The sequence below is a fragment of the Camelus ferus genome, chromosome 17 (assembly GCF_009834535.1).
Source record: "Camelus ferus isolate YT-003-E chromosome 17, BCGSAC_Cfer_1.0, whole genome shotgun sequence".
Taxonomy (NCBI): Eukaryota; Metazoa; Chordata; class Mammalia; order Artiodactyla; family Camelidae; genus Camelus; species Camelus ferus.
This window is the reverse complement of record NC_045712.1, coordinates 4,448,839-4,476,684: the sequence shown is the minus strand read 5'-3', so window position 1 is coordinate 4,476,684 and position 27,846 is coordinate 4,448,839. Positions and strand designations below refer to the sequence as shown.

Sequence of the window (27,846 nt, the reverse complement as noted above, 5' to 3'; positions counted from 1 at the left end):
ACAAATATAAATGAATAAATAAGATATCAACTGATAATGAGTCACCAAAACCAAGATTTTGTGTCTTTCAAAATGAACCAAAGTTTGTTAAAAAATTCCTGGTTCTATTAACCTTAAATTCTTCACCTACCAAATGGGAATGGAAATGTTATGTCTCACAAAAGGTGTCACGGGAATTTAATTTGTTACTTGATGTATGTAAAAGTCCTTGGAAAACTATAAATTACTAGCCTAAATATAAAATATTATTAAGTCAAATTATATCCCTAATTTAGGGTATATGATGACTGAAGAGAGTTTTTCTCTGAGTGAAGGTATAGGAAGGTATTACATAACATTTGTTGTCTGCCTGTTCTGTGCATGGCATCGTGCTCGGTGCATAATACGCATTATTTCAGCCGAATTTTCTTTTTGAGGTGAGAAGATTTTTTTAATTATAAAGATCTATGAAAAAAAATCAGAAAAGAATTAATATTCCACCATCAAAAATTAGATTACGATCTCAACATATTTCCTATTTCCTTCTTTAAAGAAATCAATCTTTTCTTTAACATAAATGCATATTTATTTTAAACATTTAAATTATGAAAAATTAAAAAATGAAAAACTTTACCCTTAATTAAACTGATCCAAAAATAGAAATTATTAAAATTTGGTGAAATTGCAGCCATTTTTCTATACATATAAATACAGAAAGTAGATTATTGTGTAGCTAGAGAAACGCACAGAAAGAGGAAATACTTTCATAAAAAGGGGATCATAGCATAGATTCTACTTTTAACATCAGGATTCATTTTGTTTAGTTTAATTAATGTAAAAGTACAATAAAGTAAAAATGGAGAGATTTTGAACATCTAATAAATGATTTGCATCAACAAAGATAGGATTTGTTTCTAAAAGTTTCCTCCAAATGTAAAAAACACATTGAATAACGCTAAGGTCAATATGCTTATGCTTTTAAAAATTATAAATATAAATATATATATGCACACATACATACACGTATGTTATCTTTTCAATTTTTGCAATGAAAGAAGATATTAGCACTCACATTTCAAACTATATTTACTCATCCCTCATTTTTCTATTTATATTGTTACTTTTACATTATTCAAGTTTATGGCATTCATATTCTGTTCTATAACTAAAACCAACATTTAAATAGTAGTTTTATATTTAAATGTATTCAGTGTGCATTCTGTTCCTCCTTCATTCTTGAGATCTATATATCAGTTCATTTTTAATTGGATGGACTGAATTGTTAAGTCATTCCTTTAAGAGTAGTAATTTGTTATATTCCCTGAGGGTTTTCTGTTTGTTCATTTGTGTAATTTTCGATGTTGAAGAATTTGAATGTCATTAGATTTGAAAGATACACCAGTCAGAGATAACTAGTTATCTCACTCTTTTATTCAGAATACTGTAGGCTTTCCCTCACTGTTTCCTAGTATAGAATGCTAGTGCTCATGTTACAAAATCTGAGATTAATCTGAGTTTTTCTTTCACTCTTTCAAATAATTTTGTTTCAATCTAGTCTTCTTGCAAAGTCTTCCTTTTAAGTTTGAAGTTGAGTCACTTAACTACACATGCTTTGATGTTAAGTGTTCTCTCTCAAATGTCTCTGGAAAATAGTGCATTCTTTCAATTCACAGGAAATTTTCTTGATGTATCTTTCAATACATTTGACTATCAATCTCAGTGACAACAACGATCTTTATGTTGTATCATCTTTGTCCATCTTTCTTATTCATTACCTATGCTTTTTCAATTGCATTCATTACAATTATCTCTAACCTTCTTATGTCAGTAATTTGATTTAGTAGGTTTCTGTTTTGTTTCTTGCCTAATTTAGTTAATTTATTCATTTTTTAACGATGCTGTTTTGGTTGTAATTTTTCTCTTTAAGTCACCCTAATTTATCTGATTCTATACTTTTTTTTTTCATCTTGCCATTGAGTTTGTTTTTTTTTTTTTTTTAATTCATGTTCTTACTCTACAGTGCGAAACAATTTTGAGAAATTTCCTAGAGTTCCCTGAATTATATTTTCTTCTAGACTGGGTATTTTGTCTATTTTTGGCATGCAGTGTTTTTCACTTTTATTGTTGCAATACATTTTCATACTTACTATTTCATTTCTTTTCATTTGCTCATACTTGAGAAACTATGTACAGACAATTAATTGTTTCTTTATAGAGAGGGATGTTTTTTAACTTTCTTCTCATCATATCAGGGACCTGTTTGTTTTCTTCCTCTTAGCTCCATTTTGGAGGCTAAAAGCCCTCATATCACGAGTAGCCACACCCTGCAGCCCTGAGGGAATAGTGTGGTTGAGGGCAATACAGGCTTTATTAGAATATCTGGGTGCTTTTCTCTGTGTAAAGTTGTATTTGCTTGTTTGTTTGTTTGTTTTTTAATGGTTTGTAGCAAGATTATTGGTGGAAGAGTAATAGGTATACTTCATTGTATAAATGTTTTCTTAAAAATTATATCATTCTTGAAACATTCCCCGTATGTTTGAGATTGTTTCAAATAAAACATTTTAAAAAGTATGTATTGACTTTATATCTAATTCGGACATTCATTCAAACATGGTCAAGTTTTTTCATGTGGCATAATTATTTTCTTTTTCCAGGTGATGCTCATTTGAGCCGTCCTATTTTTACCCAGGAACCAGAAGATGTTATTTTTCCTTTGGATTTGTCAAAATCTGAAATCATCCTGAACTGTGCTGCTAATGGTTACCCTTCACCCCATTACAGGTGAAGTTCTACTTCTGAGCACCACACTGTTTTTTGTTTTTGTTTTTTGTCTTTGTCTTTGTAGTAAAATATACACACAATAAAGTGACGTCATTTGACGTGTACAGCTCAAAGAATTTTTACACAGGTAAACAGCTGCTGTGCCCACCACTCAAACGAAGATACAGATATTTCCTGTACCCCGAAGTGTCCCCTCATGCCACTTTCCAAGCATTAACTATCCTACTCTAATCCCCAGGCAACCACTATTATGACTCATAGATTAGGTTCGCTTAGATTGGTGCCATACGGTGTCATATTGTGAGAATTAGAAGAGAAAAAGAAAGAAGGAAGATGGAGAAATAAAGGGAAAGTACAGGAAAGGATTTGTTTCCCCAATTTGAAAGACTGTAAAGCACAAGTTTATTTTGTACTTCCTTCCCCAGTTTGGGGCTCCTGCCTCAGTTGCCCCAGATACAAGGACTGTGAAAATGTTCCCCTAAAAGGAATTAATCAAGATGGAAACGTTATTTTATCAGATCAATTTCTGTGACCCCACTGGCATGTCCCATCACCCAAAAAGCACTGATTTTAGAAATATATTCAAGATAGCTGTGTATTATCTAAGGCAAAAAATATATTTTTTTATTCTGGGCAAGTAGAAAAAAATATATTTGTTCCTCACATATTACCTTTGGAATAGTAAGGAGGAAGGGTCTGTATTGTTTCTGTTCTTACAATATTACAGTAAAGGCACAGTAAAGGCAGAATCTGATCCACATTGTGGGTGGAATTCATGAATTAAAAATATGTATGTGTGTATATATTTTGCTGGTTTAAATCATAAAGATTTTGTTGGTAAGAACTGCATATGTGGTGTGAATATAGGAAATGCAGAATAAATACTAAAATGACAATTATGGCTTTGGGATTTAAAAGCACTTGTTAAAAGTCTTAATTTTTAGTAGTGAAGTTAAATTATCACACACAAAATGTAACTATTTCAGTCCATTTAGGCAAAATAAGCTGGCTTTGCCTGATTCTTATGTTGCATTAAAAATACCATATTTATAATTACTTCAACCTTAAGATTGTCTAGATGAATTAGCTAAATGACTTAAATGCACCAAGTTAAAGATAACTCTCCCTTATCTTGTGCTTTGTCAAAATAACTTCAGCTTTTTTTTTTTTTTTTACAACAAAATAGTTGAAAAACTATGTCTTATTACACTTTCTAAAGCTCCCCTATCTTTAGGATACCCAAACCAATGAAGCCTATCTGGTAGACAAAGATCACTCAGTCTGCAAATTGGTTCAACCAATTCATGGTCAGTGTTTTGTTTTCCTTCAAAAATGAGCTGTCTTATTCAACTTAACATTTGTTTAAACATATAAAAATCTGATTAACACATTTTTCAGAATCACCTAATACTTTAAGTTGCAATTTTATTTTTGAGAGCTTATTTGATTGGTACTAATGGCTGGTAGAATTTGTTAGAGGAGGAAAAAAAAGTATGAATCCCTATAAAATAAGACATATTTGCTAAGTATAAGATAAATCATCAATCTATCATATGCTTTTATAAAAATATTTATTGGCTTATAAGAGGCAGAAAGATGTAAAACAGTGGTTCTTGTAACAATTTGCTTATTTCATCTATGAAAAAATACACTGAATGAACAGAGTGCAAATTCCAATGTTGTGAAATGACCTCTGTTTCTAAGATACTTGTAAATGAGGAGGCTTAAGAATGATAATTTAGCTTCTCATTTCCAATCCTCACAACCTGGTTTAGTTTATCTCTAATATCATGGTATAAAATACTCATAGGCAAGAGGCTTTGAAAAGAGAGTGAGAAAAAAACTAAGTTTTTAATGCTTAAATGTCAAACTCAGACCCAATTTTCTTGATAATGAAGCAAAGGGCAGAGAGGTATTTCAGACAATGCACATTAGCAACAAAATGTGAAATTTAGTTTTAACGGGACCCTTCCTAACTTAAATTTATTCTTTAAAAAAACCTCATACCTGTATTTACCTTAGATTGTAGGTGTGTATGTGTGTGTGAAATAGAGGGACAATATGATTTAAAGTCTAACATTATTTGAGGTTATTTGGATACAGCACAAAGTCTTTCTAAGAGCCCTTGACTTAAGAGCCAAGAGTTATTTCTAGTGATAGCTCTGTCATCCCATGTGTAGACCCTGGAATAATCATTTCTTTCTCCTGGCCCTGGATTCCTTATCCATAAAGTGAGGGTGTGGTTGATTTTAAGATGTGTTTTATTTCTTTCAGTAAATTCCCTTTAGCAAATGAAATCTCATGGGAGAAAATAAGCAATATTTAAAGCAGGACTTTGGAAATAGTTTAAAAGTCACTTGTCTAGAGTCACTTCCAGTAGAGTCAGCACCCTCACAAACAAGATTTCAATGAAAGCAAGAAGATACAGATGTTAGACAAGTTGGGACAAAAGTTTTCCCACGGGAAGAATCGCTCTTTCTTCTTTTAAAGACCAGACAACACATAAGAATTAAAAGCTTCCTACCCAGGAAGCTTTGTAAAGGGAGGGAAAATTGGTTACCCAAAAAATAGCACTTGGGTAGAATTACTTACATCTAAAAAGTTTAAGATAATAAGATAGTGATGCGCTTACATCCAGCTCAGAATATAAATTTTACTTGGGAAAATAAAGCAGCACACACATCAATTATTTTTACATATGATACACTTTCTATCAGAAAAAGGTCTCTGAATGTCATAGAGGATTTTCGACACAAGTCCTCTTGACCTAGTCAGAGGTGGTTCATTTCTGTAATTTAATCTATGCTACTCTAGCCAGAAAGACATTCTTGTGTCTGGTAAAGCTCTAGGCCTCTGAGTCAAAATTGTAGCAGTTGGCACTCTGCCCTTCTATTATTTTCAGTCATTTCCTTAGTTGATCTTAACAACCTCATGTGATAAAGCAGGATATTTTTATTGTACAAATTTTATAACTGATGGATATGACTTTTGGAGAAACCATGACTTGTCCAAGGATACACAGCAAGGGAATGTCAAAGGTAGGCCTAGGACTCTTTCCACAGGGTCAGTGGAGTCAAATTCAGTGCATATTACAATTACCCAGAGAAACCGTTAAAAATTTAGATTTTTGAGTTCTTCAAAGGTTTAGGGATGGGCTCAGAAATAAGACTCCATGTAATTCTAAAGCAAAGCTCAGTTTTTGAGAAATACTCACATACACACACCCACAAAGATGCATTATCACATAAGAACGAATATTCTTGACATGGGGCTTATCTACTTAATAGTGAAGGATGTTCCCCAGCAAAAGGTCAAGATTTTAGTTCAAATCCATTATATTTCAAGGAATTAATATGACATTAATCTGCATTAAAATAGATAAAATATGATGCTTAAAATAATCATCTATAGCATATTTCCTAGTTTGCATCACAGGAAAATTCTCCTGGGCATGCAATCCTATCAGTAACATGTGTATGACAATCACTTGAATTCATTAATACTATTTCTCCATTGATTTAAACATATTAATTAGGACAAAGCCCACACCACAAGTTGAACCCCTGATCTATATGCACAGTTTAATAATCATAGTACCATAGTGATTAGAATGATTATAGGGATACTGTGAAAAATTCATTTGCTGCAGCTAAGCCAACAACTTTGAATTTGTGTTGAAAAACAATTACCGAGCTTAATTAGGAGCATGTAATGATGACAGCAGTTATTTCAGTGATTGATTCCAAAATTAAAGAGAGCTGGCAAACTAAGTGTGGTATATCCTTTGCTTTGAAAACGAAAGGGAACACAAAGGTTCAAAGACCATGCCTTGTAAACAAATTATGAAAGACAGTATTACAGTGCTGGCAGGGAGAACACAGGAGGCTTGAGATAGGCCTAAAGATATAATAGTTTCATACATTTTCTTTTCTAATATCGAGAACAAGAAATTGTACAAGTTTCTCTAGAAAAAAAATTGGCAGATAGTTCAGGCAGTTGAAATATACTAATTTAGATTCTTGCCTTTATTAAAAAAAAGAAGTTGAGGTACACAGGAATTGGCTACATAATTTAAAAGAGACAGAGCTGGTTCAAGATCTCTGGATGATTTGGTATCTAGTCAATCACTTCTCATCTTTAATAGGATAGACAATTACCTAAGTCCATATATCTTTTCTACTATGACAGACACTTGCCAGACTCTATCCATGGGATGTTTCATAATCCTTCTTAAAAAATTCAACCACATTTGGAATAATGCTGTAAAATGCCATTCCTTTCTTAAATTTTGCCACCCTTACCAATATTTTTAATATGATCTTAGTATGAAGGGCAGAATTGGAACAAAGCTGGCACAGACCCTAAAAAACATAATTTAGAAATTGGCCATATTCCATAGGAAAAGCCCATTCACTATTTTTCCTAAATGAATGATTATTTTAATTCAGTATTCTAAAATATGTATTTTTTAAATGGCTTATGTGTCTATACACAGCTTATGCCCTAGGAATATATCTCCTTACATATGCAATATTCTTATTTCAAAATGTCTGAATATTTTGATGGAAGTTAGGGCTGCAAGGTTGGGGAAGTGGGTCTAGTTAAAGATAATTACTGGGTATTCATTCATCTTAAAATGACCAAATGCAATTTCTACAACATTTTATGGTTCTTTGAAAATAAATATGACTGTAAGGCTCTTCTGACATTTAATTTATGAACTAAAAGGTTGTTGACTAATAGGTAAGCCAAGAAACTTTTTGCAGTCTAAAATAAAAACCTCTCAAACTGCATTTGTTTTGTTAAAGTATAATTTTAGTTTGGCATTTCTAAGTACTGTTGAAATATTTTCAGTGTGATTAATTTTCCAAGTAAGAGACTAACAGAGACAGTCGTGTTCTAAAGTAGTCAGGTTATTTTTCTTTTGTTATCAGCCTCAAATTGGCACTGTAATATCTTTGCTGGCTTTCTTTGTGCTATTTCTAATATATTCTTCTTGGATTTCTATGTCTAAATCATTTTTGACATTCAATTTTGCAGTATCAGTTGTGCGTGTTCAGCTATGGTATATATTATTTGAAAAGTTGCTAAAGGAATAGGACCAGCCAGGGTTATTGACTGTGACTACTTTGTCTACTTCTTATTTCTCATGTCAAGAGTTCTGTTGCCTCTTTGTACACATTTGGGTGAATGTTTGTAATTTGTAAAGAGTAGAAGAACTTTCAAATAACCTAGTTATTGATACCACTGGGCTCACGAAGACAACTATCTTCAGTGAAACTGGGAGGAAAGGTATCCACATGTACCCATTTTTTTTTTACCAGTGTTAGAAATTACAAGTGCATGTTGTCTAAGACAGTAGTGGTCAACTCTGTGTATTATAAGTATAATTTGATTTTTTTTCCCTTGAAGGTGGAAGCAAAATGGCACAGACATTGATTTTACCACGAGTTATCACTACAGGTTGGACGGAGGCAGTCTGGCAATCAGTAGCCCTCACACAGAGCAAGATATTGGCACATACCAGTGTCTGGCCACCAACCCTCTGGGAACAATTCTGAGTCGGAAAGCAAAGCTCCAATTTGCATGTGAGTTTGTGGGAGAAATCTATAATCCTTTTGTTTCTGAAAATATATTCTTACTATATTCAGAGTAGAAAAATTTCAGCTTTGCCAATCATATGCTTTTTGAGAGAAAATAAGAATTTATAGAGGCGAAAGTTTTTAATGTGAATTTTGTGAATCCAGAAGTCTGTGGATAGTTGAATTCTGTTTCAAAAAAAGAAGGAAATATCAATGTTATTGTATTTTGTGAATTATACTTAGAAATGTCTCTGAAAGTTCCAGATATAAACATTAAGATAATGATCATACATACTTTTACTTTTTTGCCCCTTTTCTTTTGCATTGGGTATTACTGTGCAGAGCACAGGAAGAAAAAGCTGAGAGCAGAGATGTCTTTTGGGGAGGAAGGTATTCTCCCAGGAAAAGTGATCATGCATCTGCAGTCTGATGTACGTGGAAATGAAGTGGTTGCCAAAGGCAGACTTTATATTAACTGGAACAGTGTCCAGCTGTGTCACATAAATGTCATCCAAATAATTACCTTGGTGACATTTGGGGACATTAGTAGATGAACAATAGCCATACTGCTTCTTATGTCCCTTATATAGTGTTTCCAGGGACTAAAATGTTTCATATTGGATCCAGGGAAAGCCTTGTTTGAAAGTAATTACATCTGTTGATGTGGATGAAGTAGAAGCATTAAATGTCTCCCTTTGTACCTCCTCCTCCCCCTGTCCCTCACCCATGCCCACTTCAGAGGACATATTGGGGGCTAAAGAGTGAGCTGCTCCTCTTTTGGGCCCACTTGAAAAGGTCTCTGCTTTGTTACTTTGACAAACTAATTATTTTGAAATTTAAAAGATAAAATACATGTCCAAAGCCCACCTTTTAGAACTACTTTTGTCATCAGTAGATATATAAATTAATAATTGGGTCTGTTTCTCGTTGCAAATCTTGTGTTCCAAAGATGGCCTGTGAAACACACAGTTCCCCTAAGTTGACCATTGTAGGGGTGGCCTTGTTACTGAATATGTGTATAGTACATATTCAGAAATATATACATACAACCACATGTGTATGTATGTTGTCATAAATATACACACATTTCAGGTATATATATACACATGTATGCACACACATACACACATGTATACATACACCCCAGCATTGTATCTGAATGTATTTATATCTGCAAAAATCGAAGGATAATGCAAATGTTTATAGAGCTAAATGGAATATGAACAAAGGCCGATGGCTGTTTGAAACTCAGCTGAAGATAATCACAATATTTAATTTGGCATTTCAGCTAAGACCATCACTTGGAAAAATAACAGGGAGTAAAATACTGATGAGAAACTTATGTGACAGAAGTGAACAATTGTTACAGACTTTGAATGATTCTGCCAAAATAATTATTTCTCCTACTTAGATAGGGCATGATCCTAAAAGAGACACATGATTTGGATCAGATTCCATAAAGATAAATTAGACTTTCTGGTAAAGGAAAACCTATGCAATGCATTTATTTGCTATATGCCCTTGAGCTTCTCTAGAGCTATGGATTCTATCAAATCTTGAAAATAATTGAATACTACAATGAAAATTAATGCACTGCACTTTATATGGTCATACATTTCCTCCTCTTGTTTGTTTCCCCCTTTTATTTAACAACAAAAAATACTTTTCAGTTCCCTACATTATTATTTCTCATTTCTTTTTTTGATTTAAAAATATGTGTAACTAGAAGTTCGAGTTAAAACTTATTTTCTCTTTGCTAAAAAAAGAGGAAAGCTTAAATGAAGAAGAAATTGTATGCTTTCATTTGGATGAATGAGAAAAATCAATTATTCTGTCCTTGCTAACTTTTCTGTCTCTTCATAAAATTTTCCTTTTTTGGGGTTGAAGGTGTATGACTGTTGAGTCCCTAAAAGCATTTCTATTACTATTCATGCAGAAAGTAGAATAGCCTACATCCATTAACTGATCTTTCTCCTGTAGACTTAAAGGATCTTAGTTTCCAAGTCTGAAACTTAAAAAAAAAAAAAAAAAAAGAACCACATCATTCTGCCTCTTCTGTTCAGCACCTATAGTGGTATCATGTCTGAAATGTTTCCTGTTGGGTCCATGAGAGATTCACTTGAATATAATTATCTCTGTTGACTTGAATCAACGCTGAACATAACTAGCACACTTAACCACCTATTAAGGGTCTCCATTTCCTGTCTCTCATAAGTACTTCTGTCATCTTAAGTTAGTTGTTCATTACAAGTAGTAAATAATTTCTTTTAAAAAGCTGAAAATACCAGGTCTAGCTTTGCCACCACTATTACACAACTCTGAGTGGCTTACTTTTTGTACAAATGAGCACAGGGTCTTAAAGATGAATCCAAAAAGTATTGATGACTTATAGTCCAGACACTTCCATTTACAAATTTTTCTTCCAATTTCATTTAAGGAATACAGGATATTAATTTTGTAAAATAGATTTTCTGAAATTTCATCTAAAGAAATTACATTTGTATCCACGTGCAAATCTTTGCATTATCTCAGAAATGAAGTTTCTCTTCCAAAAGAGAGGGAGGGAGAGAGGCAGAGAGATAGAAAGACAGAGAGACAGAGAATAGAGGCAGAAAGAAAAAAAAGAACATAATAGAAGGGAAACATCTATTCAAGAATTTGATTTTTCCTATGAAAACACTCTGAACATCACTAATCATACGAAAATGTAAATCAAAACCCACAAAAACCTGCTTCACACTCATTAGGATGGCTATTATTAAAAACAAATAAAAAGCAGATAATAACAAGTGTTGCCAAGGATGTGGAAAAATTGGAACTCCTGCGTACTGCTGGTGGGAATGTAAAATGGTACAGCTACTGTGGAAGGCACCGGGGCAGCTCCTTAAAAAATTTAATGTGGAATTACCACATGATACAACAATGCCACCCCTAGGTACATGCCCCAGCAGATTAAAGGCAGGGAGTCAAACATCAGATGTTTGTAGACCCATGTCAATGGTGGCATTATATATAATAGCTAAAAGCTGGAAAGGACTCAAATGCCTATCAACAGATAAATGGATTAACAAAATGTAGTATATACATACAATAGAATATTATTCAACTTTAAATAGGAAAAACTTTAAATTCTGATGCATGCTACAACATGTATGAAACTTGAAAACATTTTGCTAAGTGAAATAAGCTACATACAAAAGGATACTTATTGTCATATGAGTTAACTGGAATAGGCAAATTCATAGAAGGTAGAATGGTGGCTCCTATGGACTAAGTGGAGGGAAAAATGAGGAGTTATTGTTTAATGGGTACAGAGTTTTAGTTTGGGTTGATTAAGAAAATCTGGAGATGGATGATGGTGTTGGCTACACAACAATGGGAATGTACTTAATATTACCACACTGTACACTTAAAAATGGTTTAAATGGTAAATTTTACATTATGCATATTTTACCACAACGTTTTAAAAATTGATATTATTAGAATTCAGTGGAATAAAAGTAATTGTTCAGTTGGATTTTTTTCCTCCATCATAATTATTTAAAAATAAAGAAGAGCAAGTCGTCCTTATTAAGTATCTCTTCTGTTTCTCTGTACAGAAAATTCAACTTAATTTGAATTCTCACCAACACCTTCATAAGTTTTCAACATTGCCTATTTTGTTAGAAAAGCTTTTGTACCTTTCTTAACATCGTAACAATAGTAGTTAAATGCTAAGATTTTTGATGTGAACAGATCTAAACTCAAATTCTATCTCTCTGACAATCCAGTAGTATGAAATTAGACCATCTCTAACAACAGTAAGCCTCTGCTCTGACATGTACAGGGAGAATCATAGCACAGTGACAAGGATTAACTGAGATAACAAACATGAAGCTCCTGGTCCCTCACAGCACTTGAGAAATGGTAACTCTAATCCTTCTTTTCATATATTCATTTCCTCCCACACGTTGGCTAAACATTTACGTATTTCAAACTGCTGCAGTTACTCATAGAAAAATCTAGTTTACATTTTAAAACTTTCTCCAGACCAGTTCCTTGTTTTCCTGTGTTCAGGACTTTTAGGCATTTGACATGTATTACCTTTTTTGAACGACCGAACAACTACAGGCAACAGATGCTATTGCTGTTCTCATTTTACAGATTAGAAGCCCAAGGCTCACTGAGATTGGGATCTCTTTAAAGTACATCGTTAGAGAACCAGTTGTACCTTGAGTATAGAATCTAAAATTGGTATCTAAATTCATGCCTTTTGTGTTAAGGTAGTCAGTTCTTTTCAAACACTGCCCACACAAATCATGCAGATCTTCTTTATTTCTTTTATTTGCTATTGGCATAATAATTGTTGAAATAATAAGCCATATTTACAGGACAAGAACCTTTACATTAAGCCTTATGGTAGATTCTGCTGGTGCCCATTCCAGATCCCCCTTAATGGGCAGTGGGCCCAGCTGTGAGTAACTACAGCTGCCCTGTTCTTCAATTCATAACCTAGAGATCCCCATGTGACCAGGCTGAAGCTGGACAGCAGCTGAGACCCGTTCTTGCTTACTCCTTCTCCTGCTCCATCCTGTTTGCAGCCTCCCATTTCCCCCTAGGAGTGCTTCCTCAATAAATCATACATACTTGAATCTCTGCATCAGGCTCTGCGTCTAAAGAATTCAGAGTAAGACACTAAACATTTCATATAAGATATTTGGTCTTCTTATTGACAGACAAATTAGGTCCAGAAGCCCTAATCATACGAATTTCCATAGGTAAGAACAAGCTATTCATCAAAATAAAATTGTGTCAACAACTCTGCTTCCTACCGATTGGCAGTCAATTGTACAGTGCTTCTCTGACCTTCAGAACAAATGAACTATAAACAGCCTTTCAGAACCTAACCTGTCCATGGGAGAGGCTCTGTAGGTAAATACCTCTAGATAATTGATGGCTTTTGTTTGTAACTTTTGTCCTTACGTTCAGCAATTCAAAAGCACCCTTAGAGTTTACTTTAGACTCAGGCTGATACAGTCTGCCTCATCTTGAATCATCCCACCAGGAAGCCATCTTGAAATGTGCCCCCCCAAAACAAACAAACAAACAAACAAGAAAACAACTCTCTCTCATAAAATCTCCTCCTAAATCAAATCTGTCTTTAATCCAGCTATGCTATCCAGACAAGTCAGTCATCTCTGTGGACTTATTAAAAGTATGTTTTGAATTATTTAACTGAAAAAGTCTCCTTCAGTTCTTCTGTGTAGGATTCTGTCATTCTAAATTCTCAGGTAGATTCTAATTTGAGCTCTTCCTTTCTTCCCCGACTCAATCTCAACCCTAAAGCAAAGTCAGCAGGTGTCCAGTCACCAAAAGCTGCCTGTTATCACTCTGGCATTTTTGAATGATAAAACCAGTTTGACTTTTTACAAGCTACACTTGTAGCTACTTTGAATTTCTTTTATTTCCCAAGGACTCTGGTGGTAAAAGTTGAATGTAGACTTCCTCCTTTCATATGTATGTTAATGAATTACTCTGTACTTGTGTGAGAGAAAACTGCATCTGTCATCGCTGTTTAAAATGTCATCCTTGAGAAAAGAAAGATAGTCGTTTTGAAAGAAACTTATGCTTTCACTGAGCTACATATATTTTCTTGGAAGACTCATAATATACAATTCTACCAATGCATAGATAAACACTGGGATAAAAGTTACTTACGAATAGGGCTTTGGCGATCCTGCACTATTTAATATTTAATCACAGATACCATTTCAAGTAAGTTTGTTTTTTTATTGCTGGAGCCTCCTAGCCTAGCTAGACTGAAGCTAGACTGGATGAATAAATAAATGGCCATTCATTTATTCATCCACCAAGCAACCAGAAAACACCTTATTTATATGCATCAAGCACTGGGCTAAGGACTAAAGATTAAATGATGGATAAGAAATAGCTACTCCTTGTCTTCAGAGCAGACAGGTGAAACCTTGAATGCAATTTAAAAGAAAAAGGAAGAAAAAAAAAGTTGGTGGTATTTGCATGGTACGTATTATCTAGCAGGCATTGTTCTAGGCTCCTTATGTAAATTAACTCCAACTATTACTATTACCCTGTTTTCAGATCGGCAGACTGAAGCCAGAGAAGAAATAATTAACATTACACACCCAGTAAGTTCACACATATAATAAGTGACAGAGTCAATATTCAAATGCCCTACTATACCTTCTCAAAAAGAGCATCAGGTGATGTGTGAGGTAGACTTAACCTATAAGGGAGACCAGAGGAGGAAGTAGCCAAGTTTGCCTGGATTGGAGAAAGGTCAAGGGAAGCCTTCCATGGTAGTGGGGCTTGAACTGAGCCTTGGAATGTTAGTCTGTGTTCCAGGCACAGAATGTGATTGGAGACAAACATTCAGGTCAACAGGAGAGCAAGTGGAAATGACATGCAAACAAGTCTCCAGGCGAGGTACATGGAATGTGAAAGGCCACAGTTTAGAAATGACTGGTTTTCTCAGACACAGCTGAAAAATAACTTGGAGCCAAGTATACCCAAATTTTGGAGGCTCTTTATTTCCAAGCTTAATCTACAATGGAATGATTGGGTGATAATTATGAGATGCCCAAGAAACATGCAGAAATCCATCATATCATGAAGCTTGTAGGCAGAGGCACCAGAGATGAACTGCCTATGTTTGAAAAATACTCCCCACTCAATGTGCACAGGTGTGAATTCATGTGTAAAATGGAGGTGTCAATAGTACCTACTTCATATAGGTTTATTATAAGGCCCCAATACTTACTATTACATGTAGAGCAGTGGGTGAAGGCACCTGATACATTGTTGTGAGTTGTTTATGGAGAGCGTGGCAGAGGTCTGGTCATGCAACTATTAATAGGCCACCTTTGGGACTTCAGTGCTTAAGATTAATGGAAATAATTTCAATGATGTTAAGGATTTTGAATTGTTTATAGAACAGATTGAAAATGCCACATACTTGTCCCTTAAAAATATCAGTCTGATACATTAAGGATATTACTAGTATTATTAAAATCTCAGTACACATCTTTAGGACTGCGCCAAACCTCACTTCTCACACTTATACAATGGGGTTAAAGAATTCTTGCTCCATGTCACAGGGTTGATTTTAGGTGGCTGAATGTTAAACTGCAATAATAAATCACTTGAAAGAGCTATAAATATGTAGGCATTTACATCACTGTATTTTCTTTTCCTGTAAGCTGTTCTAAACCATGTTTTACAGATGGAGAAATTCAGGAAATTCAAACTGGGGCAACTACATTACTTGCCCAAGGTCACCAACCTACAACATACCTAGAATTTCTTCCATCTCCACCTCAAAATAATTTGTAAATATCTATTTATTTGTAGATAGAGGAAGTAAAAAAGAATATACATGAATCCAAAAACCATAGAGCACAACAGAAAAGGTCTCCAAGTAAACAAAATGATATAAAGGTCTTCAACTCTTTAGAGAAGGATTTCTAAGATATTTGTGTATTTGAAGGTGGTGTGTATTTTCATTTCTGTCTCCTGTCCAGGGTCTGTACAAGCAATTATAAAAAAAAAACCAAAACCCTCACATTTAGAAATAAATTTTAAAAAGCTTAATGGGTACTGATGAGTTCAGAATATCTTTAAATTTTTTTCATATATAAGAAATGTAAAAATAGGTATAAATGATCCTGATGATACAATGATAAAGTGCATTTATATCTGAAAAATAAATTAAGACTCAGGAGAAGGAGTTTTAAAAATAACACTTAAAAATGCATTTGTAAATTGTAAAGGCTCTGATAATTGTGAAGTGTGTGTTAAGTGGGTAATGCATATCTAATTATAAATGCAAATGATAGATGGCTTTTAATCTTTTTTCATACATCAGAAAAGTAGCTAAATAAACTGGGTAAAGAAATATTTTTCTTTAATTTCTTAAATAAAAGAAAGTTGATAAATTATTATTGTTTTTTCATGATCATCTTGGAAATAACACGACACAATGTTGCAATGGATTTAATATTCTGAATTTATCCTAAAGTAATAATTTAACCATCAGTGGGTATCTTTTAAAAGGAGAAAAGTTTACCTTTGCTTTTAAAAAATGATTCAAGCCTTATACAAATGGACTCAGAGCAGTTATATGGTTGAATTATAGCAAGCCACTATTACATTTAATTTTTTTTAAATCAACAGGGGAGATCATCCAATGTTTTAGCCTCATTTTTTCCCCATCATCACTGCTGGACATCTATTTATGTATCTTATCAGAAATGATACTTTTTCAAAATGCAGGCCTTCTTTCACCCCCCCACGTCTACTCACATTCAGCAGGACCTAGTCTTTTTGGTCCATTTGAATAAAATTGCACATTCAAGCTGCACAGGCTAAGAGCTGGGGTCAGAGAAGAAAATGTAAGAAAGTAAGGTATTCATCCTATCAAAACTGAGGACTTCTGTTTTGTAAAATTGAGAAAAAAATCCCAAAGCTGAAATGCTTATTTATTACTCTTATGCTATTTGACAAATGATTTTGAGATTTATCAATTTGGTCGGGAATTACAGCAAAATTCTTATATTTGTCCTGAAGAATTAGACGAGATATTTTCTGGGATATATTAATATGTTACCAAAATAGTAAATTAGAATCAATTGTTTAAAAAGTAAATTCAAATTACAAAGAGGTTTTGGTGGCAACCTCTGGAAACACTCATCATATTTTAAGGTATTAATTTATACAATCTTTTCCAAGAAGCGAAAAACATACAGAAAATTACAAAACATAAATAGATTAGTGAAGCATTACTAAACCAGGTCCAGAAAACAGAATATTGGCAACACCCTAGAAGCGCCCCCCACCCAAGTATACCAAGTTATGACTTCCTCCTTCCTCTCCACTATCTTGACTTGTAAATATATAATTAATATTGCTTTCTTGAATATTACATGATTAAAACCATACTATATATTCCTTTGAGTCTGGCTTTTTGGCCAACAGTATTTGTGAGATTCATCCACATTGTGGGTAGTTGTAGATCATTCATTCCCATTGCTACATAATATTTTATTGTATGAATATACTACAATTTATGAACAACTTCTGCTCTTAATGGAAATGTGGATGCTTCTAGAGGCAGAGATTAATAGTTGTTACCAATATTTCTGTATCTATCTTTGGTGCATTTATGTATACATTTTTCTGTCGCATATACCATGAAGTAGAATTATAGGACATTCGGGTATGAATTTACAACTTTAAAATATATTACTAACTGTTGCCTATAGTGATGTTATTAATTTATCCTCTTACCAGCGATGTTTTTTTGACAACACTTGCTATCAGCCTTTTTAAAATTTAAGCATTTTGGGAGGATACGTAAGGGTATCTCATTTGAGTTTAATTTACATTTCGTGGTAACTAATGAACTTGGGCATCTTTCATGTGTGTCTCGGCTACTTATAAATGCCCCCCTCCTTTAAAAAACATTTAACATCATTTTCCTATTGAGCTGTCTTTCTTTTCCTTAGTGATTGACTCCAGATAGGAGCACTCTGTTGCTTTTATGTAGGGAAATAGCTTTTCCTACTTTGTGACTTGCCCTTTTACTTTCTTAATCATGTCTCTTGATAAATAGAAATTTTTGAATTTACTATAGTCCAATTTATCAACTGTTTCCTATACATAATAACACTTTTTGTAAAAAGTTTAACAAATGTCTTCTTGTCCTGATTAAATGAAGATATTCTCCTATATTATCTTCTATAATTTACTGTCTTGTCTTTCCTATTTGCAATGAACCTGGAAGTTATTTCTTTATTTATTGGCATGATGTAAGGTGGGTTCAGTATACATTTTTTTCCTATAGGGATCCAAGTGACCCAACCAATTTATTAAAAATGCAGACCTTGCTTCACTGCTCTGCAGTACCATCTCTGAATGTAATCAAGTATGCATACCCGCTGCTTGGGACTGCTTTTAGTCTCCCTCTCTCTCTTCCATTGGTGTATTTGTCCATCTTGTGCAAATGCCATACTCTATTAATCACGGCAGTCTTACAATAGGTCTTAATAACTGGGAATTATTAAAATAGATGATATGGATTAAAAATGAGGCTCTATTTGTAAGCTAAACTCACGGAGAATAAAATCCCAAATAGAATTAAAAGGAAATAAGAATTCCTATCATAAAATCCTGTCCAATTAACTAAACCTGAGCTTTCTAGTGGCCAAGACAAAAAAGGGTTCATATTTTTCAGGACATAAAAACATGCCATTTGTTCCTGTAAGCATAATTGCTCTGACTCTAAAACCTGAGGGAAGTGTCTCTTGTGAATCCTCAGGAACAAAGTGGGTGACTGAGTGGATGACACTCCTTCACGAACCTGCTCAAATGCTTACAACACTGGATTTCTTATGCTGGCTTCTTATGTCATATCTCAAAAATAATAGCTCACATCTACTACGTACTCCTTAAGCCTCCTCCACAACATTAGATAAGAGGCTTCCCAAGCGATGCACCCAGTTTACTATTACTGTAGCCAGTGCTACTAGCTTTTGCAAATCTCACCAGCATCTGGCTATAGCTATTACACCACCACCAACAGGTCCTCTGCACAGGTAACAGGAACGAGTTGCTAATTTTTTTTCAAACTTCAGGTGAATCCAATACTTGCTTGTTCACATGTTTTGTGGCTTTTCTTGATGGAAAGTTCACCAAGCACTTACTCCAAAGGTCCTGCCTAACCTGTTTCAGAAAACTAGGTTAGAATGTTTTCCTTGAATATTCTTCTGTGTGCATCCATGAGCCCGTGTCTCTTTCTATATGTCCAAGATGGATGTTTTGGGAAGAAAACTGTTCTGGTTCCTGAATTGGCTTTGTTACATTTATAGTACCTCCTTCTCCATTCCTGTAGGAGCAAGGGAGTGATGGGAATTTATAGAAATGAGGCACATAAGCATTTCAAGTTTTATGATACTGAGTATATCCTCTTTAATTGATGCTTTCGATACATGTTCCTGAAAGGAAGTACAAACCTTCTCAACAGGTCTTTCTAACTACAGAGAAAAATTTAGTTTAATCCTTTAAACCACATGTATCATAGAAGTTACTATTACAACCCCAGTTTTATAGATGAGGAAAATTAACTTCAGAGAAGTGAAGAAATATGCCCAGAGATATTAGAAAATACTGAAGGTGAGATTCGATGCCAGAGATTCTGATATTTTAACCTACTTCCCTAATTATTCAACTAGTGCTTGTCAAATGTTAGTGTGCATACAAAACTCTTGGGGATCTTATTAAATACAAGATCTGAGTCATGTTTTTAGCAAGCTTCTAGGTGACACATATGTTGCTGGCCTCAATACCAGACTGAGTAGGAAATAAAGTCTCAAAATAAGACTTACGTTAGTGTCTAAAGACAATCCAACAGCAGCATAAAGGAGTCAACGTAAGGTGACACAAGAAGGAAGCTCTGCTATGGTCTACATAAATCCAGGGGGAAAGCAAATGTTAACCTGTATTTCCAAACTCTAAGATGGCCATTCAAGATATTTATTTACACATTCAAATAATGCTTATTCATCGAGCTCCTACTGTGCGCCAAACACAGTAGAAGTAGTGAGCAAAGTAAATTCTACTTTCTGTATTTGTGCATTTGTTCAAATATAACCACAGACTTACTTTAAAAAACAGTATTTCAATTCCACTGGAATAAAGAACACGAAAAAAATGTGTCTGCACATTAACCCCATATAATAGTACCCTGTCAGAAATTTGTAGTCATGACACCAGAAAATGCAAATGAGGAAGAGTCTAGATCCACAGGCCTGAATTAACAAGTCAATTGCAGAGTGTTTTGCCCTCTTTTTGAGAAAACTTCAGTTAAGAGATCTACTTTCACATACATATTAATAAGTTATATTGCATAAGTCAATTCTATTTTATGAATGGAGATTATATAAGCCTTGTTTAATTCTTCCAGAAACCCCCTCCATAAGCGCTACTAGGATTTATCTTACTAGGATTCTATCCTTCAAGCACAAAGGGTTTATTTTTATTATTTAATCAGCTTCAAGCAAAAGTAATCAATGTAATTTGATTACATGGGACTGTGCCCCCTGCCAGTTGCCTCTCAGCTTTCTGGAAGGCTGCTTTTGTCTTTGTACTGCTCTCAGAATTCATTTAGAAAGTAATTCTAGTGTTTTCATTTAAAAAGGTATGAAATCTGGCTGAGTCAAACATCAAAATTTATGACATTTCTTTTTGACAAGTCAAGCAGATTGAGTGCCCTGACCATTGTTATTAATACAAATATTAATATTAATAAAAGTTAATATCTATCCAGTAAGCCAAGCATTGGGAAAAGCAGTTCCTGGGCTTGCTTAAAATACCATGGCAAGTGTGTGGCAGAGCCAGGATTCTAAACCTGACTCTGGCTCTACATTCTGACAGCAGAAGTGGAAAGGGTGTCTTGGCAAGACCCCCACAAGCGCACTCTGGAACACACACTTTGCACTTGTAGTTGACTTGACATCACCGTCTCTGATATATTAGGCCCTCACTATGGTGCACATAAGGCACTGTAATAAGCCCAGAGTCCCAAGGTCACCTCTCACTGCCAAAACCCTCATCTATACAAAACTCTGCCTGTTCCCATTTCTGAACCCATCTCCCAACCCTCCTCAACTACTGAAATTCTTCCCTGGACATCATGAAACCTAAAGACAGTCGTCATCCGAATCCTTACACACTTAACCTTTGCTCTGAATTCCTTCCTTACTGTGTTGCTTCAAGTGAAATTTGGCTGTCATCGGAGGATGCCGCTTCTCTTGTATCCTCAGAACTGGTGACTCTTTACTCACAGGCCCTCTTGTTACTCAGTCTGTCAGTAGGGACAGACTCCTCCTTTCTTCTTAATGCCACTTCCAGATGATCTTCCTCTCTCTCAGGTAAAATGCCTCCGTCACTATGATCATGCCATTAGACTATGCTACCCACGTCACCATTGTGTTCTCACCCCAGATCACTCCATCATTCCGTGAAGATTTTATCTCCCAGTCTGTTGTTAATCTCACAAGAACACTCCTCTCATATTCTTGGCAATTTCATCTTTCACTACTTTTAGCATTCAGTATTCAATAACCTGATTCCTCGGTTCCTTGATTTCTTATCTCCCATCAACCTTGTTTATAATCCTACCTTAGCAAAATGCCACCCTGCCAAGCTGACTCCAAAACCTTGTCACTATCTAAAATGCCAAGGTGGGAACTTATTGTTGCTTAACATTAAGATAAAGGAGAGAAGTAATCATGAAATTCAAAGATGTTACTGTTTTGGGCTTCTCTTTCACCACAAAGTCTTCAAAGTCCTGGCTTTTTGCTTTTATTTCACAATCTAGTCGCACTTTTTTAGACATCACTCAGCTTGCCTTTCTCTTTAAACAGCTATCATCACCCACTTACTATATTGAAATTCACTCTTTCTGAGTCTGACTGTGTGCTGCCCTTCAAGGACAAGCATAGAGGCGTGTGTCACTTCTTTCTGTGTTCCTTTTTCCTCTTTAGTAGTTGTCAGTAATAGAATGGCCTGACTAGTTTATTTCACTGAAATGATTAGATTTCAGAATTCCCAAAGTTTGCTAGTCATGATTTTTCTTTTAAAATTCAAGTCTCCTGACTAAGATGCATTTTACTTCTGGGGAATAAGATTTTTGGAGATGCCAAACTAAAGGTGAAACTCTGCATGCAAAGAGGGCTCCTCCTTGTCAAAATGACTTGAGGAGACTGAAAGATAGTGGTAAGATGCCTCTCTGAGAACCTCCAGGTTGGGCCATTCTAAATCCTATCAGTGTCTGACTCAGCCCAGGACATAAGTAATCTTCTCAGGGCATTTTCTTAACAAAGATCCCCTGCTGGAAGAAAGTATCACATGGATAAATGTGAGAAATCAGGATGCTTAATTTCTGCATTTTCTCCCTCTGGACTGCTAAGATTTTACTTAGAGACAGGTAAAGAAATGAATTCTATGTGGATGTTCTAATCTAATCCATTTATTTCAAACATTCTGTTCCACTTTGTCAGCTGGCAAAACCCCTCAGTGTCAGTTCTCACACCATCTCTCCCAACCCAGCCCAACACTGTGATGCCATACCCTTTACTCTTGTATTTTTGAAAGCAAGGAATTGAATGTTTACGTTTGTATTATTTATTCTCTTAACTCAATAGTCTTTTTTTGTATAAAATTGAGATCTTAATAAATACTGAAGTAGGTTTCCACTTTTTCTTGATATAAGTAGTATTACTGGCATTTATATTCTCCCTATAATTATTATATGTTGGTAAATAATGGTATAATAGCTGCGGACTGTAAATAAAGACCTTCAAAGGTATTCTCAAAAAATGACTTAAGCAGTCATGCATTTCCATGACACCATTTTCATCTGATTTGACCTACCAAAAATACTGAGCTTCCACCTGGTCTAAGGAACAATTTTTATTTCAATCAACCTGTCTCTCTCCCCAAAATGAACATAAAACTTTTATAATTTTTGAAGAATTCATGCTTATTGAAGACAACTTAAAGAAATTAAATTGTGAAAAGAATTGCAATACACATCATCTTTCAAAAAAATCCACCTGTGTACATTCACCAGATGCATACATGTACATTTATAGAAATAGGATCATTCTAAGTACTCTATTTTTTCCTGTAAACATTTTACACTACAAAAAATTTCAAGCATATAGAAATGCCCAGAAAAATATCATAAGCATATTTGTATTTAAGTGTGTATTAACATTTTACCACTTCTGCTTCAGATCTTTTTTTAAAGAAATAAAGTATTCCAGACACTGCCACTTTTCACTTCATTTCTTCTCCCTCTTCCTTCCCAGCAGTACTACTCCTTCCCTAAAATTGGTGGTAACATTTTTGAGGATGGTTTTGTGTTTTTATTGTCTTTGTTTTAAATTTTGATATAAATAGTATCAGAGTGCAATTCTTTTTGCAACTTTTTCCCCCAATCTATGTTAAGTTTTTAAAATGTAGCCCTATTTCTACATGTTGACTTACTTCTTTCCTTTTCACCATTGTGTAGTATTCCATCCCGTGAATAAAATGAAGTTTATTCTATTTCATACAGGAACGGAAATGTTTAATTTTGTTTTTTCAGGAATATATTACAAAGATATTTCCATATATTTATGCATTCATTCCATTTGCTTTTATTGAGCTACTGTCATGTGTCAGACATTCTATGATATGTTGAAGGTCGAGTGATTGATAAAACAGCCATGTCCTCAGTCATCATGAGTGTATGTAGGTAGCAGGGAAGGGATCATCTAAATATATATAGCTTAAAAGCCATAAAATAGTTGAAGAAACTCTGAGAGACTAAAATGTAGGGGGTTATAGGACTCAAGATGTATGAAGTCTCTAATGGATGAAAATTAAGAGTTTATCCAATGTCAGTTATCTATTGTGTTTTTTGTTTTATTTTGTCTTGTTTTTTGTATCTAATGCCATAACAATGCTGTGAAACAAACAAGGAGAAAACCCCTGTGGTATACAGTAACAGATCTTTATTTTTGGTCACAAGTTTTTGGGTTACTTGGTGGTTTTTCTGATCTCATCTGTGATCACTTATATATTGGTGGTCAAATAAGCAGCTTTGCTGATTTTGCTGGGCTCTTTCAGTCCAGCCTGGGGCAACAAGATTGACTCAGTTCTGCACAATCTCTTAAGCTCCAGCAGGCTATTCTAAGCTTCTACCATGGTGGATGGGTGGGGTTCCAAGAGAAAGAGAACAAAAGATTACAAAGCTATTTTGAAGCAGAGGCTCAGAATTGGCAGACTGTCACTTGTGCTGCATTTTGGTTGTAAGGCCTGACCAGAGTAAGCAGTGGTGAAACAGACCACACTTGTGATAAAAGGTGTTCCAAAGTCACATTGCTAAACCGGAGGATATAGATTTAGTGAAAGGTTGGGAATTGGGGCTAATTTGCAATCTGTCTTCTATAAATAATGCAAGGGATGGAGCTGAAGAACTTTCCATATAGGAGAAACAACATATTTAAAGGCTAAAGAGTCTGAAAGGAACTAAGACATTCAAAACCTAGATAAAAGGACACTTTGGAGTTTACTGAAGAAAATTCAGAATGATATGAGAGAAAGTTGAAGTGGCTGGCAGCGACCAGGTCATGCTGGCCTCATTGCCCCTGTTTTGGATTTTGAATTGTGTTTGAAGAACAATAGGACCTCATACAATTTTAAGAAACAAATTGCATGATCTCATGTTTAATTGACTGCATTATCTAATTTAACCTATTATATGACTTAACAGATTATATAATTTAATTTTAAATAAAATTTATTTGGTTGATAAGTGTGATAACATATTAAAGACTGTAATTGTGTAAGTGGTGAAACAGTTTGGGAGGCTATGCAGCCATTCAGATGTTAGGTGAGGAAAACATGGATGATAGGATAGCAATGGAGAATGAGAAAAGTGGAGATATTGTTGAGAAATTTGGGATGCTAGTAACACTTGCTGCTAGAAGGGGCACAGATTTTGAGGTAGAGGATACCAAACATGGTCAAATGGATGGTTGTGTTTTTGTGAGGAAAATTTGAAAAACTACTTCGAGGAAGGAATTAAGAGTTCCATTTCATAGATTTCATTATAGTTAGATATGAAGGTCTGTTTGCAGAAGGAAGATCTGGGTTAACTCTATGAATTTGATAGTGGTCTGCATATAAATATTGCTTGAAGCTATAAGAATACTTGAAGTCACCAAGAGAGAAATTTTCAAAAGAAAGAAGAAGCCTCGCATACAAATCCAAAATAATTCCAATTATTAGGCATCAAGGAATATAGATAGATATACTCACACTTTTAAATGGCTACATAGTATCTGATTATATGAACTTTACCATATTATTTTAAATAACTGGCTGTTAATGGATTTAGTTAGACCTCATTAGACACTGATATATAATGACTATCTATTATATACGCTGTTACTCATTCAACCAATTATATCCTTAGAGTAGATACTAGAAAGTTGAATTGCTCAGGAAAATACGTTTTACATTTTAAATGTGAATACATCTTGATTAACAACCCCTTGAAAAACAGTCATACCAAATTACATTTGCAGCATCACTGAGTATGCTGTTTCCTCAGTCCCTCCCGTTATTACATATTCCTTAATTTTTCACTTAGCATCTGATAAGTGATAAATTTTTGTTGTTTTAATTTGGATTTCATGGCTTATTAATAAAATTTAACTTTCATATGCTTATTGGACATTCAAAATTCTTCTGCAAATTTTCTAAACATGGTCTTTGCCTAGTTTTATGTTGAGGGGTTCAGATTTGTCTTACTAATTTTCAGAAATTATTTATTCTAAGTATATTAATATTTTCTGATTATAAGTTATTTAAAATATTTTAAATTTTATTTTAACTTTGCTTATGGTATTTTTATCTTATAGAAATTTTAGCATGTAAAATTGATTTTTTAAAAATAATTCAATTTATCTCATTTCCTTTAAACTTGTTTTGTGAAACATGGAAAAACATTTTCTCATGCCCAGGATTAGAAAACTATTCTCCTTTAGTAATCTTGTAATTTCATTTATTACATCTAGATCTGTGATTCATCTAGAATTTATTTTTGTAAGGAGCTTGAGGTAAACACCTAGTTTTGCTTTCCCACCTCCATTCTGTGATGTGTTCTTATTTTTGTTTATTAAGTAGTCCAGTGTTGACAGAGCCCATTTTCCACTTAAAATCCAAGTAGCTATTTCCTATGGAGGCAGTACAATGTAGTAGTTAAAGTTAAGAGTAAAGTCTCCAATTATCCTAAATAATTCTCCCCTGTCCCTTTCCTGCCCCTCCTGGTAGAATGTAACACATGACTGGTGACAAGGTAGACTGTTCTACAAAGCCCAAAGCTGTACCACAAGATGGTATTTCTCCTCTGGAGAAAGCCTGTTTATCAAACTAAAGGCAAACTTTTAAAATGGCAGCACTGCTTAGATCTTAGCAATTTCTGATGCTTTATTCTTCTTATGAACAAGTCAGATACAACGGTTTCAAAGGCAGCCATTAAGACCAAATGCAGCGTCTAAACTGAAGAAAGAGAGTGAGGAGTTGCCTTTGACTCCATTCCATCAATTTTATTTTAACGTGATTTATTTGGCTATATGTCCGTCCCCCTCTGCATTTCCCATATCAGCTTTATGACAAATCAGTCCCCTGCAAGTTGTATAGGAAAAGCAGTACGTGTGATTGAGATATTGTTAACAACAAAGCATGTTCTGGACCCAGAGCTGTTAGATTCTGATTGATAAAATTTAATATTTTGAAAGGAGGGGAAAAAAAGACTATTATTCCAACTCCTTTATTTGTAGTGCAGGTGAAGTTCTTTTTATCTCCTCTGCTTTCATTGTAGCAGTATGACTGAGTTTCCAATAAATTACTGAATGCAATATCCAGGTGTCCGGATGATTTTTTGGTGCTGCTGCTACTTTGTAGTGGGCGAGAGAAAAGATAGTTGAGGTTCTGGAAAAAAGTGTCAAAGCTTAGCAATAAAATAAGGATTTCACTGAACAGAAAGTAATGAAATCGCCCAATTTATTTCCCTTTCACTGTTGTAATGCAGGTAAATCTTACTCCATATGCGTCACAAAGCTTGACTGTGCAGTGGCCTGGCTCAGGTGTTGCATGGTTTATGTGTGAGGGATTGGAAGAGTACTCATAAATACCTTTAATAAAAAAGTGTGCGTTGAAGCAGCTTAGTTTTTCAAATAAAAGAAGTTACATTTGTGCCAAGGGATCATAGCTGTTAAAAGTCAACTTTCTCAACTTTTCCCCCAGTACCACTGTCCTAATATCACTGGATGCCTGAGAATTTGTATCTCCAATTCATCTTGACCTTCTTGGGTTTGGATTTTATCTGCTCCATGGTGCAGTTACCTTTGTCTGAGGGTACCTTCAATTTCCTTTCTCAGAGCCTCTTCTTGGCTGTGTCACATATAGATGAGCCAGGCTTGATTGAGATATTAGTCTGAAAGTGTGTTGGTGACAGGGTAGACCAAGGGGAACGGCACAACTTTTCTACAAAGAGCCATGTAGTAAATATCTTTGACTTGAAGACCAAGGTGTCTGCCGTTACAGGGTGAAAGCAACCATACATGAACAAATGGACATAGCTGTGTTTTGTTAGACTTTATTTACAAAAACAAGCAGTAGGCTAGATTTAGCTCATGGGTCCTTATAATCTCCTGAGTCCTGGAGAAGACAGAATTTTTTTAAAGGTATATTCTGCCAATGGTGATAGCTAACATTTACTGTGCCTCTCCTTAAAATCTCATATCATCTAGCAAAATTAAGAGTCTGGAACTGTTGTAAACCCATTTTGCAGATAAATAAGCAGAAACTGACAAAGATCAAGTAATTTCTTAGGAGATGGTACAGGAGCATTTGAAGTCAAGCTCATTCTGGGGTC

At 34.6% G+C, this 27,846-nt stretch overlaps 1 protein-coding gene across 2 annotated transcripts in view; it reads left to right on the top strand.

Moving 5' to 3' along the window:
• Positions 1 to 27,846, top strand: part of CNTN6 (contactin 6) — a 256,637-nt gene that overhangs the window by 101,519 nt on the left and 127,272 nt on the right. For both annotated transcript variants that reach the window (XM_032458065.1, XM_032458064.1), the window contains 2 exons: positions 2,634 to 2,760; positions 8,173 to 8,348. In XM_032458065.1, coding sequence (XP_032313956.1) covers positions 2,634 to 2,760; positions 8,173 to 8,348 — 303 coding nt within the window. The remainder of the gene's footprint in view (positions 1 to 2,633; positions 2,761 to 8,172; positions 8,349 to 27,846) is intronic.